A 21,046-nucleotide genomic window follows, 5' to 3' on the forward strand; every position below is an offset into this window, starting at 1 on the left:
TTGAACGCAACGGAAGGGCTGTCCTGAGCATTGTCAGCGAGGCAAGTACGGGTGAGAGGAATTTTCCACATCAAGCTTCGGTTAGCGCGCCGTTAGAAGAGTTTAGCGATCTGTTTACACCAGGCCTAGGACGCATTGGTGGTCCCGCAGTTCATTTGCGGTTGCATGAAAATGCGCATCCGTGATTCTGCAAATCTCGTTCTGTGCCATATGCAATGCGAGAGCAAGTGTCTAAGGAGATAGACCGGCTTGTTAAAGAAGGCATTCTATCGCCTATCGACAGTGCGGACTGGGCCACGCTTCTCGTTCCCGTTATCAAGAAGAATGGCTCCATTCGATTGTGTGGCGATTTCAAAGTGACCGCGAATGCTGCATGTGTCACAGAGCAGTACCCATTGCCAAAAATACGGGATATTTTTGCCAACCTAAACGGGGCTGAAGTGTTCAGCACCATCGACTTGAAAGATGCGTACAATCAGTTGCCACTCGACGAGGAAACCAGGAAGCTCTTGGTCGTAAACACTCAGAAAGGCCTGTTTTGCATTAATCGACTTCCTTTTGGTGTAGCCTCCGCCCCTGCTATTTTTCAGAGACGTATGGAAGGCATCCTGCAAGGCATTCCGGGCGTTAAAGTTTACCTGGACGATGTGGTAATCGCGGAGAAACGAGGGTACTCGGAGACGCTGCGTCAAGTTTTCGAACGTTTCCGGCAGCACGGTGTCAAGTTGCATCCGCAGAAATGTAAGTTCAGGCAACCAGAAGTTGAATTTCTGGGACATCGTATAAGTGCGGACGGATTGTTACCTAAGACAGACAACATGGCCGCGATAGCAAAGATGCCGAAGCCAAACTGTGTTGCGGAACTGCGAGCATTCTTGGGCTTCGTAACCTATTACCCCGCATTTCTGGGAAACTTGGCTACTGTTTTGGAGCCGCTGTATGAACTGCTAAGAAAGAACGCACGCTGGCAGTGGGGAGTGAGACAAGATAACGCTTTCCGATTAACCCAGCGGCTGCTACAAGAGGCAAAGTTTTTGGTGCATTACGATCCAAATAAGCCCCTTATCTTGGAAACCGATGCATCCTCGTGTGGCTTTGGCGCAGTGCTATATCACAGAGTAAATGGGCAAGATCTACCAATCGGGTTCCGATCACGAACTCTGTCACCAGCTGAGCGGAATTACGCGCAAATCGAAAGAGAGGCATTGGCTGTGGTCTTCGGTGTTACAAAGTTCCGGGAATATCTACTCGGGAATCAGTTCACGCTCGTCACAGATCACAGGCTCCTCCTCGGCCTTTTCAGCCCTGTTAAGCCCGTTCCAGCCATGGCCGCTGCACGGATTCAGCGTTGGTCACTCCTACTAAGCGCCTACAATAGAGTTTAAGCCAGGGAAGGCGTTAATTCCGGCGGACACCCTCAGCCGTTTACCTGTACGGCAGGCGCATGACGCTAAGGCTGCAGAAGAGGACGCTAGTGAGTACGTCCTTCTAACCGATCACTTAGACTCCGGCCCGCTGTCGGCGAGCGATCTGGCTACGATGACTGCGGACGATAGCCAACTCGCACAAGTCCGCGATTACATTCAGAACGGCTGGCCACGATACTTGCAACCTGCTCAGGAGCCTTTACGCGCATACATGCACAGGAAGGACGAACTGACGTCCAGCCATGGAATTGTATACTGGGGCCATCGAGCGGTAATTCCGAGGAGTGCGCGGCTACCAATGCTGCGTATGTTGCATGATGCTCATCAAGGAGTAGCGGCTATGAAGAGATTGGCCCGTTCTGTATTCTGGTACCCAGGACTCGATCAAGACATTGAGAAGCTGGCTAGCGCATGTCCAACGTGTATAGAATGGGGCAGCACGCCCCCAGCACGACAACCCGTGCCTTGGCCAGAAACAGCGGAGCCGTGGTCTAGAATTCATGTTGATTTTGCAGGTCCTGTGGAAGGTCACATGCTGATGATTGTGGTAGATTCTCATACCAAATGGATCGAGGTCACTCTAATGAAGACAGCCAGCTCGGGAAAAACAATTGAAGCACTGCAGACTATGGTCAGCCGATTCGGCTTGCCGAGGATACGTGTGACGGACAACGGGCCGCAGTTTACTAGCGAGGAGTTCAGGGCATATATGAAGCGCAATGGCATCAGTCATATGCGGACCGCTCCCTACAAACCACAGTCTAACGGTCTGGCGGAAAGGGCGGTACGGACTGTGAAGCACGGGTTAAACAAAAACACGCGAGGTAGTTTGCAATCTCGCCTGGACCACATTCTTTCTCATTATCGGCGCACTCCCCTTCCCAACGGGAAGACTCCGGCTTCCATGCTTCTCGGATATCAGCCACGCTGTTTATTACACAATGTGGTATCACGATCCTTTCCTTCTGCAGATGAATACTACACCGGAAAACCGCTGCACAAGGAAATCTGGTTCAAGAACTACGGAGTGGGCGACAAATGGAAACCAGGCGTGGTAGAGTCCACCGAGGGCTCACGCATGACAACCGTAAGGACAGCAGATGGGGAGCAACATCGCCGCCACCTCGACCAACTAAAGACCAGGAGGACCAGTGTGGAAGGGGCTGACGTTAAGCCCCAGGCACCCACGGAAGCATCAATGGCTGAGGACAGCGCAAGAGCATCAGTGGACTCGCAGCCTCAAGGTCACGGCAGTGGGGAGAGTGGGTCCCAACCAGGACCGGACAGTCAAACGACGCCAGACGCGCAAGCCGAAGACTGTACAAACGAAGCACAGGGAACAGACGGCGCTGACGCACCGCGTAGGTCAAAACGGCAGCGTCGGCCCCCGGACCGCTTCGCTCCTTAAGGGGGAAGAATTGTTGTGAACCGAATGCGCTACTGACACGTGCCGTGCTTATCTTATGAGGCCCACCGACCAAGCCATCTGTTATCGGCAGTGGCCCCGGTGACGTCACTAGCCAAGAGGCTATAAAACTACTAACCGCTAATAAAGCTCGTTCCTTCTTCTTCGCCAACCACTTGTCGATTCACTACAATACGTCCTCTCAGCTCCCACCGCGACAACGAACAGCCCAGCCACTACACGCCCCCTCCAGCCCAGCACAGTGCTACAGTCGACGGCCAGATTCCCCGCTCCAGCCGCTCCCCGTCCCCCCTGCGTCGACAGTCTCGTTCGCCTCAACGCCGTCGCTCCTCTCCTGGCCCCTACGGACGCTCGCAAGCGGAAAACTAGACGCTGCAGTGTCTGGAGGTGATGCTGCAGTACAGCCCCAGTCCCAAAATCCTCGATTAGCCCTTCGCGCACACCATAATTTGCTCGCCATTCATGTCGATGGAGTGCCTGTGCGAGCCCTGATCGATACAGGCGCGCACGTATCCGTCATGAGTTCAGCCCTACGACGCCGCCTCCGAAAAGTACTGACCCCTGCACCCAAAGCCGTTCTCCGCGTTGCCGACGGCGGAACGCCTTATGTTGTTCGACTATGCACAGCCCGTGTGACCATATCCGGCCGCCATACATCCGTTCTGTTCTCTGTTCTGGACCAGTGCCCTCATGAAGTCATTCTTGGCCTCGACTTCCTGTCTGAGCATTCAGCCCTCATTGACTGCGCCAGTAATGTTGTTCAGCTTGACCTTCCTCTTTCTGCTGAGTCGCCGTCCCCAGTTATACACCGTCTTTGTGCTGTCGACTTTGTCCGCCTACCGCCTCAAGCCGCAACTTACATTTCTTTCTCATCTGTTCCCCCTGTACCTGATGGTCACTACGTAGTCACTCCGGAACTTGACGTTGCCCTGACGCGCAGCATTGCGCTTCCGCACATTGTATTTACAACGTCGGCCAACCGAGCGTACCTTCCGGTCCTGAACTTTGGTTCATCCATCCAACCGCTCCCGCAAGGCATCTCACTCGCCACGCTGTGCCCTGCTGCCGAATGTGTAATATCAGTGGTGGACAGCTGCTTACCTTCCACTCAGCAATGTCGGCTGCCTGCGGCCCCATCAACAGCGAACCCAACGGACGACTACGCAGACATGATCGCTTCTGACCTACCGCCGATGCAAGCTCGCGATCTTAGGTGCCTCTTATCATCTTTCCGCGACATCTTCGGCTTTGATAGCCGTGTTTTGGCTCGGACCTCTGTGGTGACGCATCACATAAACACCGGTGATTCCGCTCCCCTCCGCAGACGTCCGTACCGAGTGTCCAGCGCCGAACGCACCGTCATAAATCAAGAGGTGGACAAGATGCTCGCAAAAGACATAATCGAGCCCTCGTCAAGTCCTTGGGCTTCACCAGTCGTCCTGGTGAAAAAGAAGGGCGGCAGCTGGCGCTTCTGCGTTGATTATCGGCACCTCAACCGCATCACAAAAAAAGACGTATATCCACTCCCAAGGATCGATGATGCATTAGATTGCCTCCACGGCGCCAAATATTTCTCTTCAATTGATCTTCGATCGGGGTACTGGCAAATTGCCGTTGATGAAAAGGACCGCGAGAAGACCGCCTTCGTGACGCCTGATGGCTTATACCAGTTTAAAGTTTAAAAAAAAATGCGGATTTTTCTGCTATGTGCTTAGTGTTTCCCACTTACCTGTTCTGTGCCCGCCCCTATAAAAGGGGATGCATTAACAACGTAAAATCACTCCTGAAGAAGATCGGTCTTCCGATCGAAACGTCGAGTTGAATAAATATGTTTCCTTTAACGAAGCGTATACTTCGCTATATATATATATATATATATATATATATATATATATATATATATATATATAGCCGAGCGCCGTAACCACTGAGCCACCGCGGCGGGTATATATATATATATATATATATATATATATATATATATATATATATATACCCGCCGCGGTGGCTCAGTGGTTACGGCGCTCGGCTGCTGACCCGGAAGACGCGGCTTCGATCCCGGCCGCGGCGGCCGAATTCCGATGGAGGCGAAATTCTACAGGCACTTGTACTGTTCGATGTCAGTTCAAGTTAAAGAACCCCCGATGGTATAAATTTCAGGGGCCCTTCACTACGGCATGGCTCATAGCCTGAAGCCCCAACTCCATAAGCCCTGCGCGCCGCTCGCCGCGCGCGACTGCGCGCTGAGCGCCGCGCCCCGACGCTCGAAAAACGCGCTGCACAACTCCAAGCTCATGGCGCTAGTGCGCGCCCGGTTAGCCCGGTCGCGCGCTGCAGGTAACGTTGCTAGACCAAACCACGAAACAAACCGAAACCGGCCAAAACCAAAACCCTTGAACTGTCATGTAATGGTCGTTAGGCTTTCCTTGTTATTGAAACAGGAACGTAATGAAGGCCAAATTGTTGGTTGATTAACACATTGGATCGTAGGAGTTGAAATTAAAAAGTACATTTAGTTTCAAGAAGTGCGTGTTCAGCGGAGCAGTACAGGTTCATTACCCAATGCTAGCAACTAAGTTGCGTTGGTCCGAGTACCGATTACGAGCAGCGGCTATTAGTTCAGCTGGCAGGCTAACAATAACAACCACAACAACAATTCGAGTGCCGGTTTGATCGTCATGCCAGCGGTAAACAGACAATGGCGACTTCTGCTGCTTTTGAAGAGAGCGTTGTTGCTTCTATTGCTGAAGAAGAGGCAGGCGCGGCAACAGCGGAGAAGTGGGTGCGGCCTGTTTTCGCGGCGCGCAAGCAAGAAGGACTGTATCACACGGCTGTAAGTACCCTCGCTTACTATAAGTGTATAATCAAAGGGTAGCGTGCCCAGCGCCATTCAGCAAACTATTTTGCGCCTGTGCTGTGACGGTAAAAGTGAACAGCGCACGATGCGTTTTGTTCGGTCGCGGCCCGACCGGACCTACATCGCCCGTCGAGGCTAGCCATGGTAGAGTACAGTAGCGACAGAAGGGAGAATTGTCTCGGCGGAGCCTCTCATTTTTAAGGCAGCGTGACAGCTTTTTTTTCACTGCCACTCCTTATGGTTGCAGTTAGCAAATAAACCGCACTGTAGCAGTCCTTAGTTCTTGCACCTGATGCAGGAACAGACGTGGAGATGGAGGGGGACAGCACCCGTCCCTTCAAAAACACGTAGGAATACCGTATTAGACCGCATTCTTGCAATAAAACAAAAGGATTTTTGTTGCAATACCCCTCCTCCACCACCTCCGTGACTGACCCATAAATTAGCTCCTGGTCGGATGCGGCCCAGTCTGAAGCTGTAGTTAAGCTAGGGCACTAGCTGTACAATATACCCACTGCAGTGGGGCAAACCGTTCGGATAGTGCGTGTTTCCATGCATCCGCAGCCGGAAAAGGCAACAAAAATAATTTTCTGCATACTGGACACTGTTTCATCAGCGCCAAAAATGAGTTCTGCCCGACTTGATCAGTCACTCATCACTTCCACTCATCACTTTTTTTTTATGACTACACAACAGTGAAGAAGGGTCATAAAAAAAGAAAAATTGCATCCCCATTATCAGAGCACTCAATGAGGCAAGTTTCAGGAGAATTTCAGCTCAGTGGTTTTCATGGGTGCCGTATTGTAGTAAACCACTGACTTGTAATATTGAGGAAATTCCTGCTAGGCTTTATTTCTGTCTTTGCATCATTACGTTTTGTGTATTTTTTGTCAACAGATGCGTCGCATGAGAGAAGGGGACCACAAGTTTTTTTTTTCAAATATTATAGAATGACACCACAGCTCTTTGACGAGTTGTTGAGCTATGTGGCCCCCGACCTCACCAGGCAATACGTCGCAAGAGAGCCCCTGGAACCAGGCGAGCGGCTAGCAATAGCACTGAGGTGTGTCCGAGTTTTGATTTGCAAGGAGTGTTTGAACATGTAGTGTGCTTGTGTTAATATCCTGTGTGGACATGAATTTGACACCTGTCAGATGTTGAGATTGCCTGCCTGCTTAAGGCGCTAAATTAAATTACATATGGGTTAGCAAGAATGCTCGGTTAGCTGTAAAATCTGCTAAAATTTGCAGTGTAATGAAATACTTGCAAAACTCACTGCAGTTTGTTCAGTTTTCCAACGTTTCTGTACATAAACAGCCTAATAAGCCAAACGTATTCAATGTACACACTTCAGGAAGTGGAACGTTATCAGAGAACACTTAATGCAATTCATACATTGACATGTTCGTATGATCTGCCTAGCACAAGTTGCATACTGCGTTTACTTTTTATGCATTTGTGCGTGGCACGAGACATTGCCATATACACGTTACATATTTCTTAGGAATAAGATTATCTTAATGCTTAATCTTAATCTTAATCTTAGCATCAGCAAATCGCGCACTCGGCCTTCTTAGGCATAATCTCAAACACGCGCCTTCACATTTAAAAAAACTTGCTTACATCACGCTAATCCGCCCGAAAGTTGAGTATGCTTCTGCCATATGGGACCCTCATCAAGCTTACATCATAAACAACCTTGAATCCCTGCAAAACCGTGCTGTTCGCTTCATCTTTTCAGATTATTCACGCTTCACCAGTGTCACAGCATTAAAACAACGTGCCGAGTTGGAACCGCTATCATGTCGACGCCATTTCGCTCGCCTAACCTTGCTTCACAAACTGTATCACCATCCCACCCTCCACGACGACTTCTTTTTGCCACACCCTGCAGTCTTTCCTCGCCGTGACCACGTTAACAAAATAAAACGCATCACATGCCGTTCATTGCTCTACGCGAAATCATTCATTCCTCGCACTATAATAGATTGGAATAACTTGCCATCACACATAGCTATTGAGGTTAACCCACAATCGTTTCAGCATTCGCTAAAGCAAACCACGGACTAACAGATTTGGTATTTTTGTTGTATTATGTGCATTTACTGACTATTTTATTCTGCGTTGTTTGTTGTTATTATTCGTGTACATTACTAGTTTTAATTCATTATTACGTGTATTTTGTTCAAATTCCTGTGCCATATTTTTATGATTGTATCGCCCCCCCCCCCCCTATGTAATACCCTCGCACGAGGTCCCTTAGGGGTATTGTAAATAAATAAATAAATAAATAAATAAATAAATGAGTGGTTCTTCAGAGTTACTACTACTCTACTTGCATGTATTCCCTCCCTTTTGGGCCGGTGTAAAGTTTGGCTGGTTTCTAAAGTTTGTCCCAAAGCCTTTGCAGGTATGAGAGATGGCATAGTGAAGGGCTGCATACATTTCAGCCATATGGGTTTTTACACACACTGAGCATGTACATCAAATTAGGTTGTGTAGTAGTAGTCTTGACGGGATTACTTGAATGTACGAATATTCTAAACCAACAATCTTGCATTTGCAAAATCTTGAAGTTGCAAGTCCTGGCAGTGTGTTTACAGAATAAAATTATAGAAAACTAGGACATGACACCAGCAGAAGTGCTAAGCAAGTGCCTCAACATGAATTCATTGTCATCTTTCTCTTGCAGTTACCTGGCTTCGGGTCAGGACATATGTAATATTGCTCTGGCATACCGTGTTGACATTGAAACCGCGCGGCGGTGCATTCATGCGGCATGTCGGGCCATCTGGGAACAACTCAAAGATCATTTCATGCAGGTTGGTTGACCCTTTGCTGCGAAGTCTGTCACTTGTTGAAACCACTTTCAAATAGGTAGAAGCCATTTTAATTTTGGAGAAAGGGAAACTGCAAAGGACGGGACGACGTTAGGGAGTAGACAGGATGAGTGGTCTTTTGTAGGCCCACTGTCTTCTTTGTATCAGACCTACTGGTTAAGAAGCTCACATTTTGGCAGCAGCAGTTGCGGCCGTGTGCACCCGTATTGAGCCGTTCCTTTCCGCAACGCAGGTAACGGAATACAGCTACAAGAAGCTACCGGCAAGAGAAATTTCGGATCGACCCTGACTGCACCTGTTATCACCAGAGCAAAGCATCAAGTTTGCGCAGCATCTCCAGCATGCGCGGGATCCCATGCCTCACGGTTAAAAGCCCAGCAGGAAGCCCCTTCGCATCAGTTGGCAGCAGCAGTTGCGGCCGTGTGCACGCGTATTGAGCCGTTCCTTTCCGCAACGCAGGTAACGGAATACAGCTACAAGAAGCTACCGGCAAGAGAACTTTCGGATCGACCCTGACTGCACCTGTTATCACCAGAGCAAACATCAAGTTTGCGCAGCATCTCCAGCATGCGCGGGATCCCATGCCTCACGGTTAAAAGCCCAGCAGGAAGCCCCTTCGCATCAGTTGGCAGCAGCAGTTGCGGCCGTGTGCACGCGTATTGAGCCGTTCCTTTCCGCAACGCAGGTAACGGAATACAGCTACAAGAAGCTACCGGCAAGAGAACTTTCGGATCGACCCTGACTGCACCTGTTATCACCAGAGCAAAGCATCAAGTTTGCGCAGCATCTCCAGCAACGCGCATGCGCGGGATCCCAAGCCTCACGGTTAAAAGCCCAGCAGGAAGCCCCTTCGCATCAGTTGGCAGCAGCAGTTGCGGCCGTGTGCACGCGTATTGAGCCGTTCCTTTCCGCAACGCAGGTAACGGAATACAGCTACAAGAAGCTACCGGCAAGAGAACTTTCGGATCGACCCTGACTGCACCTGTTATCACCAGAGCAAAGCATCAAGTTTGCGCAGCATCTCCAGCAACGCGCATGCGCGGGATCCCAAGCCTCACGGTTAAAAGCCCAGCAGGAAGCCCCTTCGCATCAGTTGGCAGCAGCAGTTGCGGCCGTGTGCACGCGTATTGAGCCGTTCCTTTCCGCAACGCAGGTAACGGAATACAGCTACAAGAAGCTACCGGCAAGAGAACTTTCGGATCGACCCTGACTGCACATGTTATCACCAGAGCAAAGCATCAAGTTTGCGCAGCATCTCCAGCATGCGCGGGATCCCATGCCTCACGGTTAAAAGCCCAGCAGGAAGCCCCTTCGCATCAGTTGGCAGCAGCAGTTGCGGCCGTGTGCACGCGTATTGAGCCGTTCCTTTCCGCAACGCAGGTAACGGAATACAGCTACAAGAAGCTACCGGCAAGAGAACTTTCGGATCGACCCTGACTGCGCCTGTTATCACCAGAGCAAACATCAAGTTTGCGCAGCATCTCCAGCATGCGCGGGATCCCATGCCTCACGGTTAAAAGCCCAGCAGGAAGCCCCTTCGCATCAGTTGGCAGCAGCAGTTGCGGCCGTGTGCACGCGTATTGAGCCGTTCCTTTCAGCAACGCAGGTAACGGAATACAGCTACAAGAAGCTACCGGCAAGAGAACTTTCGGATCGACCCTGACTGCACCTGTTATCACCAGAGCAAAGCATCAAGTTTGCGCAGCATCTCCAGCAACGCGCATGCGCGGGATCCCAAGCCTCACGGTTAAAAGCCCAGCAGGAAGCCCCTTCGCATCAGTTGGCAGCAGCAGTTGCGGCCGAGTGCACGCGTATTGAGCCGTTCCTTTCCGCAACGCAGGTAACGGAATACAGCTACAAGAAGCTACCGGCAAGAGAACTTTCGGATCGACCCTGACTGCACCTGTTATCACCAGAGCAAAGCATCAAGTTTGCGCAGCATCTCCAGCAACGCGCATGCGCGGGATCCCAAGCCTCACGGTTAAAAGCCCAGCAGGAAGCCCCTTCGCATCAGTTGGCAGCAGCAGTTGCGGCCGTGTGCACGCGTATTGAGCCGTTCCTTTCCGCAACGCAGGTAACGGAATACAGCTACAAGAAGCTACCGGCAAGAGAACTTTCGGATCGACCCTGACTGCACCTGTTATCACCAGAGCAAAGCATCAAGTTTGCGCAGCATCTCCAGCAACGCGCATGCGCGGGATCCCAAGCCTCACGGTTAAAAGCCCAGCAGGAAGCCCCTTCGCATCAGTTGGCAGCAGCAGTTGCGGCCGTGTGCACGCGTATTGAGCCGTTCCTTTCCGCAACGCAGGTTCGTAATTTTTTATATGCTTGCTTTGTATAGTGTGATAGACATTCTACCTTAGCTGCTGCTGCTGCTGCTGCTGCTGCCACATTTGTGTTGCACAAGTGTTTATCCTATTGTACTTCGGTGCTTCTAAACATCTTTCGCTTGCTATCACGTTCGCTTATTTTTTCGTTTGGCTCTCATTTTCTTGGCAATGTCAGGCAAGCAAGAGCTTGCCAAATTGTTCGAAGAACTTAAGCGTGAAGAATGAATTTAAAGAACTGCGTTAATGTCTTGAAAGAGACATAAGAAAAGAAATCAGAGAAATGAAGGGGTTCTTGGAACTTGCGAACGAGAATTACGAGGAAATGAAAACATCAGTCAGTAAGCTGGAAAACGAGAACTCAGAGCTAAAGAACACAGTAACGGCTCTGGAAAAGGACAGAGAGGCCCTGCTTGTACAACTCAAAGATCATGAAATAAGACTCTTGCAAAATGAACAGCACACGAGGTGTTTCCACGCAGAAATCAAAGGTGTACCTCTTGGGCCGAAGGAAAACACTCTCGAAATAACAAGGAAACTTGCAGTGGCCCTTGATGCCCCCTTTGAGGAGGGTGATGTTGAAGCTTGCCACCGGGTTAGGACTGCCGGCAACGACCAAAGCCCTAATAATGTGGTACAGTTCACACACAGGGCTAAGCGTGACTGTTTTCTAGAAAAAGCTCGAAAAAAACGACTGACAACCGAGGACATTGACACAGAATTGCAGCCCAGCACTCCCATTTACATCAATGAGCACTTATGTCCAGCCATGAAACGTTTGTTTGGTGCTGCAAACAGCAAAAAGAAAGAACTCGGCTGGAAATTTGCATGGTGCCGAAATGGCAAGATCTTCACCCGAAAATCTGAAGGCAGCGCCATTGTTCCCATTGCCCACTATGACGATCTGCATAAGATGACGTAGGAAAAACAAATGTGAAAACTTTTGTTGCACTTCGTTATTTTAGATATGGGTTATCTGCCTTCTGAACTAAAACAGCTTATATCAGACAAAAAACCAGCAATGACCTTCTTCCATGAAAATGTGCGATCTCTAGCAAATAAGACAGACGATTTAGAAATGTTAATCCACAGCTTCGGAATACCAATTACTGCTATAATGTTAACCGAAACCTGGCTAACGCCCACATCGCATAGGTTCCAGCTTTCTGGTTATCAATCCTTTTTCTGTAACCGTCGAGATAAGCGAGGGGGAGGCGTAGCGCTTATGCTCAAAGAAGGTATAGTTGCTGAACTTGTTCACGATTTCACTGATACAACTCCTGATTATGAGGTGCTTACATTGCAAAACCGGACAAATGTGTTCTCTGTTGTGTACAGACCGCCGTCAGGTGATGCAACCCGCTTTCTTGCTTTCCTTGAAAGGCTCTTTATTTATGTAACGGAAGAAAAAATGAACCTTGTTTTAGGAGGCGACGTCAATATAAACATGCTATCATCGACGCAGGTACAAAAAGATTTTCAGTCTCTAATTACAAGTTCAGGTTTCTTAAACACTATATCTACTGCAACGCGTGTGACTGTTGATAGCGCCTCTTTATTGGATGTGTTCATTTCAAACATTAGTACCATGCCGCCGCGGTGGCTCAGCGGCTATGGTGCTCGGCTGCTGACCCAAAAGACGCGGGTTCGATTCCGGCCGCGGCGGCTAGAATTTCTTTGGAGGAGAAATTCTAGAGGCCCGTGTACTGTGCGATGTCAGTGCACGTTAAAGAACCCCAGGTGGTCGAAATTTCTGGAGCCCTTCACTACGGCGTCTCTCATAGCCTTAGTCGCTTTGGGACGTTAAACCCCATAAACCAAACCAAACCAAACCAAACATTAGTACCGATTCTTTGGAGGCTGATGCCGTGTACACTGACATTAGTGACCATCTGGGTATTATCTTGGTAGTGAATAAAACCCCTTGTGTAACTCAGAAAACGAAGAAACCGGTTTATGTTCAGTCTATTACTTCACCACATCTTGAGGCTTTTCGCTGTGCAATCGCCCAGCAAACTTGGGAAACCGTTTAAGGAGCACAAGATAGTGTCTCTGCCTCTTCATCTTTTGTAAATATTTTCAAAACTTTATATAATACACACCTCCCACTGAAGAAACTTGCAAGCACATCTAAAGCGCGGAAACCTTGGCTATCTACCGAGCTTCTTGACATGATTAAACATAAACATGCCTTGTATGCACGTTTTGTGAAAAGTCGAGATGCAACGCTGTTTACTGAGTTTAAAAAATTTAGGAACAGCCTGACAAATAAGCTTAGGGCAGCAAAAGATTCTTATTTTTTAGGTATATTTAGTAACCCTGAGAATCAACGAAGTGATGTAATTTGGCGCAAATTGAACACATTATTGCATCCCACCTCGAGTTCAGGTATTCCAGATGTTTTATATTATAATGGGCAGCAACTTTCCGGAAACGCAATTCCACAAATGTTTAATGAAGTTTTCACCATAGAACCTTCCCAGTACGACGATCCTAGCCTGAACAACTCTTTGCAGTTTCTACCAGTTATAAGGAATGCAACATCGCTTTTCCTTGCTCCAACTACATCACTTCAAGTTTTTTCCTGCATCTGTGCCACAAAAAATAGCAAGTCACTGGACGCCGATGGTATCCAGATTGGCCCTGTAAAGTACGTGCTCGATATTATCAGCCCGGTCCTTACCCATATCTATAACATAATATTGTCTACGGGTGTATTCCCTAAGAAAATGCAAATTGCCCGCGTTGTTCCAGTCTTTAAGCGCGGTGATAAGACTGACCTAACTAATTATCGGCCGATTTCAATCATTCCAGTATTTTCAAAAGGTATTGAGAAAATAATGCACGAAAGATTACTATCATTTTTTAATCGCCACAACCTGCTTCATGACTTCCAGCATGGTTTTCGACAGCACCGCTCTACCGAAACAGCCCTCCTCACTCAAAAAGAAATTATTATAGATGCATTAAGTCGTAAGCACATGACATTAGGTATATACATTGATTTCTCTAAGGCATTTGATTTGATCAATCATTCTATCCTTCTCAACAAATTAGAAAATTACGGCGTGTGGGGAATAGCACATGCGCTTTTTAAATCTTATCTTTCTTTCAGAAAGCAATTTGTAGATGCCAACAATGTCGTTTCCGCAATGAAACCGGTTAATGTTGGTGTGCCGCAAGGAAGCATTTTAGGACTGCTTTTATTTTTAATCTATGTAAATGACATTGTACACTGCACAGAAAATTCTTCGGTTATTTCTTATGCTGATGACACAACACTGTTTATTACAGGCAGTTTGTGCAAAGATATTGAAAGCAAGGCCAACAAGACGCTGGCTGATTTAAAGGTCTGGGCTGAGGTGAATTGTTTGAAAATAAATCCCACTAAAACAAAAGTAATTTTGTATACGCCTAGAGGCAAAGTGTTGACAGAACAGATGGATTTGTTTCTTGGCTCCCAACAGCTAGAGATGGTGGACTCTGTAAATAGTCTTGGAGTACATTTTTCAAAGCATCTTACCTGGAATGAGCATATCGACTACCTCCAATCTAAGTTGTCATCTGCCATTGGTGCCATTGCGCGTGTGCGGCGCTTTATCCCTGCTAAAGTGAAACTTATGCTTTACAATGCTTTAGTGCTATCTCTCATGCAGTACTGTAACATGGTGTGGGGCACAACTGGTGTGACCAATTTGCGCAGGCTACATTTACTGCAGAAGAGAGCAGTGCGTTATATTGCTGATGTACATTACACTTTCTCCACGAAGCCTCTTTTTTCAAAGTTTGATATTCTTCCTGTGTTTTGTTTATACAATTATAGGTTGATTGTACGCTATAAAGCTTTCGTTAAATTTCATATGAATTATGCAATTCGTCTTGCAAGACTACAGGTGAACACAAGTGATCGTCAAACCAGATACAAAGAAATATGGTCCGTGCCCACCCCTAGGACATCCTACGATGAACAATCATTATCTTACACGTTGCTCTCATTGCTAAATTTACTAAACCGTGTGGAGTTTGATCCCACCTGTAACCAAAACGACATCGTCAAACACTTTTGCCGACTTGTTTTTTTGCAAGACTAAAATAATTTCATTTTGTTCGCGACAGCTTCTGTTGATTTGTACCGGCATTTTTGTTTGAGTTTCTTTTGTGTTTCCCTTTTTTTAGTGTGTCTTTGATATTGTCTGTTTTTGTGATGTATGACTGGCCGTCATCTTGCTTTTTGCCAACCAGTAAGGGGTCGGGACCTCGTCAAGCTCCCCGAGCTTTTAGTCCCGCACTCCTCCTTCTGAAGAGAAATAAAGGTGATTGATTGATTGATTGATTTTTATTTTTACAGGATATAAAAAAATCTGATGTAATCTTTGCTTCTAGTTAAAGTTCATGGCATGTCAAATTTGTGCCTATTGTTGTGATAGAAATGCCTTTCTATGGCTATTGAAACTCTTCAACAGACAGCTTTGCACAGTCAAATGTTGTGTTAACTTGCAGCAAACAGAATTTTATATGCAACCTGTCTACTACTGTTTAACAACACCCTGTTCGTGTGGAATTAATTACTTAAAGGGACATACTATGCTATAGCTCTTTTAACTCTTGTGCTTTTGGGGTATACCGGCGATGTGTCACGGTTGAATTGTTTGTTTAGCAGTTTGCTGCCTGTTTTCATTTGTGTGTTGCCCCCCCCCCTTCTCTCTCCCTTATTGTAATGCTGTTTTGTTGTGCTGTTGGAATTGCAGTAAATAAAAAGTAAATAAATAAATTATGTCAGATGTTATCCACCTGTAGCCGTCCAAATTGTGAAGATACAAACAATCGCTAGAAAAATGCACATTACAGTTCTGTATAAGCAGACAAATGGCATACTAGCCACAAAATGTACACCTGATACATGGTTAGAAAAGTTCTGAATACTAGGAGACTTTGGCTTGAGTAGAACATTAATAAATTTACTTCCACAACAGTCATTAAGGAGAGCACAAGTGAAAAAGATTAGTGGTTAAATTTCATTGCATCAAAAGCGTCATTTTATGTTTACCTTCACAGGATTGCAACTGTTTCACTTACAACACTAGTGCTGATTGCTTCCAGACGCCCTCGAAAGAAGACTGGCGAAGAATTGGCCAAGACTTTGCAGCACGCTGGCAGTTCCCCAACTGCTTAGGAGCAGTTGATGGGAAGCATGTTGCCATTGTCTGCCCGCCTAATTCTGGGAGCAGATTCTTCAGTTATAAGGTAAAATTTAGCACATTATAGACATGTATTACATATGCGGCATTTATTCTGTGATAAAATGAACCTTACATGTTAGTTCATTTCGGTGTACGTTATCAGACACTAAATAAATGGTGAGACATGGGAACATTGAATGCGAGCAATCTGCAAAGTTTGTCGTGCTACAAAATTTGGTCTGAGAAAATGATTAGGTATTTATAGCAGCAATGTACCTAGGTGTATTCAAAAAGGACTGTACAACACCCATGTTAACCTCGTCACCATATGATATGAGTGGCATTGCCAGCGTTCAGTGCTATTGCAAAATATCATCTTAAGCAAATCTACTGGAAAACTGTTCAGCTTAGGCCAATTTTGTTTACACTGATTCCAGTGGGAAACCAACTAAATCGTCCCACATTGTTCTTTTAAGTGAGAATTCATCTTAACAGCGGTTGTCTCGAAGGACATCTACTACATGCAGCTTAGACCAAATGCTTTAGGCACTGAAATTTTTGCATGGGTGGTATAGACCTTTACTGCAATGTTGCAAGTGCTGTCTGGTAGTGTTCCTTCTAGTGTTGAGATTTTCTTGTAAAAGAAATATTTCCAGTATACTGGCCTAAGTCATCATGTGACGCTATCATGCTTAACAGAATGCATTAGGGGCACATTAAGCTTTAAGCATTTCTGACGGATGTGTTGAGATGACACGTGCTTATTGTGCTACACTTTCCCATTTCAGGGCACCTTCTCAATTGTGCTCATGGCAATTGTTGACAGCAATTGCAAATATGTGCTCATTGATGTAGGTGCAGAGGGAAGAAATAGTGATGGCGGCACATTTAAGAGAAGTGAATTTGGGATAGCATTGACGGATGGCACGCTCGATATTCCCGAGCTTGGGCGACTGCCTGGAACGAACCAAACAGCTCCATACGCCTTTGTCGGCGATGAAGCTTTCCAGCTAAGAAAAGATTTTATGCGACCGTATCCTGCCAGGCACCTTGAGGATGACAGAAGAATCTTCAACTACCGATTAAGCAGAGCAAGGTATGACCTGGTGCTATTTTATCAGGGTTCGTAGAATTTGAAGACAAGAAGCTTGCAAAAAAGAAAAAGAAACCCTTGTCGTCCTTAGTTTTTAATGATGTGTATTTTTCTTTAGAGACGATGTGCCGAAAATGCATTTGGCATCACCGCGGCCAGGTGACGTATTCTGTTGAAGACAATCAACCTGCTACCAGAGAACGCAGACTATGTTGTGAAGGCTGCCTGCATGCTGCACAACTTCCTGACTGTCCATAATCCAAGATCACAAACCTTCGCTGACAGAGAGGACAGCCTTGGGAACGTTGTGTCTGGGCGCTGGCGGCAAGGGATCCAAGGGGTGCTGGCCAACAACGGGGAGCCTCACTACTTCCCGCTAGAAGCCACACAGGCACGGAACCACCATGCCAGTGCTGCTGCTGCCCGAGATCTCTTTGCTGCATACTTTTTCAGCGAGGCCGGGGAGGTTCCCTGGCAGTGGGAATAGCCAGGTGTCTCCAAGGAGAAAGCCTTGCAGCGAGTGAACCAGCAGCAGCGCCATTCATGCCCATGAAGGTACATATATTTACTACAAGAATGCGCGCCGGGCATCTCTCAGAGCTTGAGTTGCTTTGGAACATTAATCCCCACAAGCCAACCAACCAAGAACACATACGCCCTTATTCTGTTATGCATATTGTGTTAGCGAGGGACTCACTCTGTCTTGAGGCCAAACGTAGCTTAACGGGACTATCACACAGTGTCCATCACCCTCATTTGATCAAATTACAAGTTCTCAAGCTCACTGCCAATGTACCCTAGAAGAGTCTTGTGGTAAACTAGACATTCCAGTGTTTCATTCAGTTCAGTGTTGTGGCAATTCAGTGATACCTTTTGAAAACAATTTTGATCCTAACAAACACATCACTTTTATTGGGCAGGGAATAAGTCAAAAACTTCAAGAATTTTTATCCGTAGGCTATTGTGATATTGTTGTCGAAATTTCTTCATTATCTTCGCAACTGTCATGCCAAACGAATCACACTCATCAAAATCATTAGATGACCGCAGCACATCAGTTATGTTGGCGACTTGCGCAAGAATAGCGTTTTCTTCCAATGCTGCTTTTCTCTTGCGTTTCGCATTCCCAGATGTCTGCACTGCCTGTGTTGATGCTGCTTCCTGTGATGCTGCTTCCTGTGATGCTGCTTCCTGTGATGCTGCTTCCTGTGATGCTGCTTCCTGTGATGCTGCTTCCTGTGATGCTGCTTCCTGTGATGCTGCTTCCTGTGATGCTGCTTCCTGTAACACCATTGTTTCTTGCTGTGACGCTCTGGGCTCTTGTGATGCAACGCTCTCCAGCAGCTGTACACACTCATGCGTTGCAGAATCTTGCGAATGGCGTGATGATGACGACGACTCTATGCAGCTTGGCAAATGAAAGTTTGCTGGTGATGCGTCTTGCAGCAGTGACGGCAGATCATCGAATTGATCACTGTCATCTGTTGCTGCAAGATTGATGTGCTCGCTGGCCTCTTCAGTACCAGCTGGCTGTGCCTGGACAGCAAGGCAGTTTCTGCTGGCCTTTTTTGTGAAATTCCCGGAGGTCCTCTGAACAAAAATATGTATGCATACCATGAGCTGGGTGTTCAAATAATTTGCTGCACACTGTATTGATGTGTTTCCTTCTGGTGCACACTGTGATTTTAAAAGTGGCAAGTGAAAACCTCTCCAAAAGTGTTTACTCTGAAATGTGAGTGGGTAGGAAATGGTGAATAGGACATTTGACCAGGCAGTAAATATTCACAAAGGCGAAGAGAGTATACTTGCTAACTCGTTATCTAACCTGAAAGAACTGTGCCTATTGGAGTGAAAGTGCATTAGAGTGAATAGTGTAGCAAGAAAACGGCTTATATTGTTTCTGTTGGTAACTGGCCATGATGCAAATGGAGCACAGCAGAAATCCATTGTGCACAGTTAAGAAATTTCTGCGATTTGTGCAAGCCAGATATTTCATTCAAGCACACTAGTCAAAAAGAGAAAGTGTCCGCTTTTAGGCTTGTGGTACGCTTAAGTTACTGCAAATGAATGACATTCCTAGAGAAGTCAGTGTGACCTAAGAAGCATATATGTTGTGTACTTCGCAAATTCACTTCACTCATGGGTTAAAATATAGCTGCTGTCTATGTGCCTTTCATCTTGTTTTCTCGCTTGGTGCTACTCTATGAAGCAATTACATGTAACATGCACCAGATTTGGTTTCATACTGACGTTGTACGAGGGGGTACCCAAAAGAAACCGGACTAAATTTTTTGGTCGGCAAAGCTTCTGTGGTACTGCGTTTTGCCACTCGGAGCGCATAGAACGAACATTCCAGAGTCAGTAAGCCGAGTGCCGTTGTTGAAGGAGGTCAGACTAGTTTAGGCAGAGTTTTAGAGTGACGACTGTTTTGTGTTCACAAAATGAACAAGGGAGGGGAATACCTCAGGTTGCTAGAGCCAACGTTTCGACAAGGGGACTTGTCTTCGTCTGGGCAAAGCGTTCATCATCGGCAGGGATTAAATAGGGCCTTCGCTCCGAGGAGGAAGGCCCCGGGGGTGGGGAAGGAAAGTGGTGTGGGAGGGGATGCGTTTCAGGAAGGGGAGGGAGGTGAACCATGATTCGTTAGGCTGCAATAGTGGAACAACTTATATCCGGAGGGGGGGGTGTAATGAACAAAAGGCTTTGAAGGGGCTGCGACGGGGGGGGGGGGGGAGGCGCTGGGTGAACCTGCAAAAATCAGATAAAAGGATTAGTCAGCGTGGTACAGGGAAATGAGAACAAGAAAAAAAAAAGGCTGGCACTGGAAGGAGAAAGGAAGGGGGGTAACCGGGTAAGGAAGGGTAACCGGTGACTTTAACTTTCCTTCGTTTGACTGGAACCATATCAATTATGGAACTTCCTTGCAGAGTGATACGCTTTTAGATATTATGTTTTCATTAAACTTGCAGCAAACGGTGCATGAAACCACTCGTGGCACCTCTATTCTGGATCTTTTGTTTATTACTGAAATATTTCAAGGCGCGTCCGTGAAAGTTGAAAACGAATTATTGGACCATAAGTTAATTTACTTCTCCTTCATGTTACCATCTAAACAAGCTAAACCACCTAAATCAGTCGTTCTTAGAAAAGATTTCCTTCGGGCAGATGACACCTCGATTTTAGACCACCTGGACTTGGTTCTTAATGCAGTTGAAGATGATGTCGAAGCCTTGTGGGCTAAACTTTGTGGTGCAGTTAGGTTTTGTATCGATAGGTATGTCCCATCGAAACAAGTTCGCAAGCGTAGCCGTAACCCTTGGATAACCAGGGAAATTATTCACATTAAGCGTAAAATTAGGAGGCTAAGGAAGCAAAACAAGGAATCAACGCCCCTTTTTTCCAACCTAAAACATAGCATGTTATGTCAAATAAACGATTCCAGAAGAAGTTACTTCTCCGATGGTGTAAACAAGTTCATTAGCAACGATGTCCAAAAGTTTTGGCGCTATTTGAAAAAGAGCAATCTTGACATCGAGAAAATAAATATTGGGGAAACTTCAACTGCTGACGCTTGGGAGATAGCGGAACACTTTAACAAGTATTTCCAGAGCATTTTTTCAAAGCCTGAACAATATGAACTTCAGTATTCAATCTGTACAGAATCGCAAAGTATTACAGTAAATCGTGAAGGAGTCGTAGCCATGCTTCTAGAACTTGACGATAGCAAATCAGCAGGACCGGATGAAATACCAAATGCTTTTCTAAAGCGGTACGCAGAACAGATATCGGCATTTCTGACTAACCTTTTTCAGTTATCTCTAGGTTCAGGTGAAATACCAGCACTATGGCGCACGGCACGTGTTGTCCCAGTTTACAAAAAAGGTGAACCGTTATCT

At 46.7% G+C, this 21,046-nt stretch overlaps 1 protein-coding gene across 1 annotated transcript; it reads left to right on the forward strand.

Moving 5' to 3' along the window:
- The first annotated feature begins 596 nt into the window (after positions 1–596).
- Positions 597–2,903, forward strand: LOC149346018 (uncharacterized). The gene is made up of 2 exons (XM_089541235.1): positions 597–741; positions 2,399–2,903. The coding sequence occupies exons 1-2, from the start codon at positions 597–599 to the stop codon at positions 2,833–2,835; spliced, it is 582 nt and encodes a 193-aa protein (XP_089397361.1). The 3' UTR covers positions 2,836–2,903.
- The last annotated feature ends 18,143 nt before the right edge of the window (positions 2,904–21,046 follow it).

Source organism: Amblyomma mixtum, chromosome 4 (genome assembly GCF_055824585.1).
Source record: "Amblyomma mixtum isolate Tamu chromosome 4, ASM5582458v1, whole genome shotgun sequence".
NCBI classification, from domain to species: domain Eukaryota; kingdom Metazoa; phylum Arthropoda; class Arachnida; order Ixodida; family Ixodidae; genus Amblyomma; species Amblyomma mixtum.

Coding starts and splice junctions, on each gene's coding strand:
- LOC149346018 (XM_089541235.1), top strand. CDS start 597: ATGGAAGGCATCCTGCAAGGCATTCCGGGCGTTAAAGTTTACCTGGAC. Junction 742..2,398: donor CAAGTTGCATCCGCAGAAAT/GTAAGTTCAGGC, acceptor TTCCTTCTGCAG/ATGAATACTACACCGGAAAA.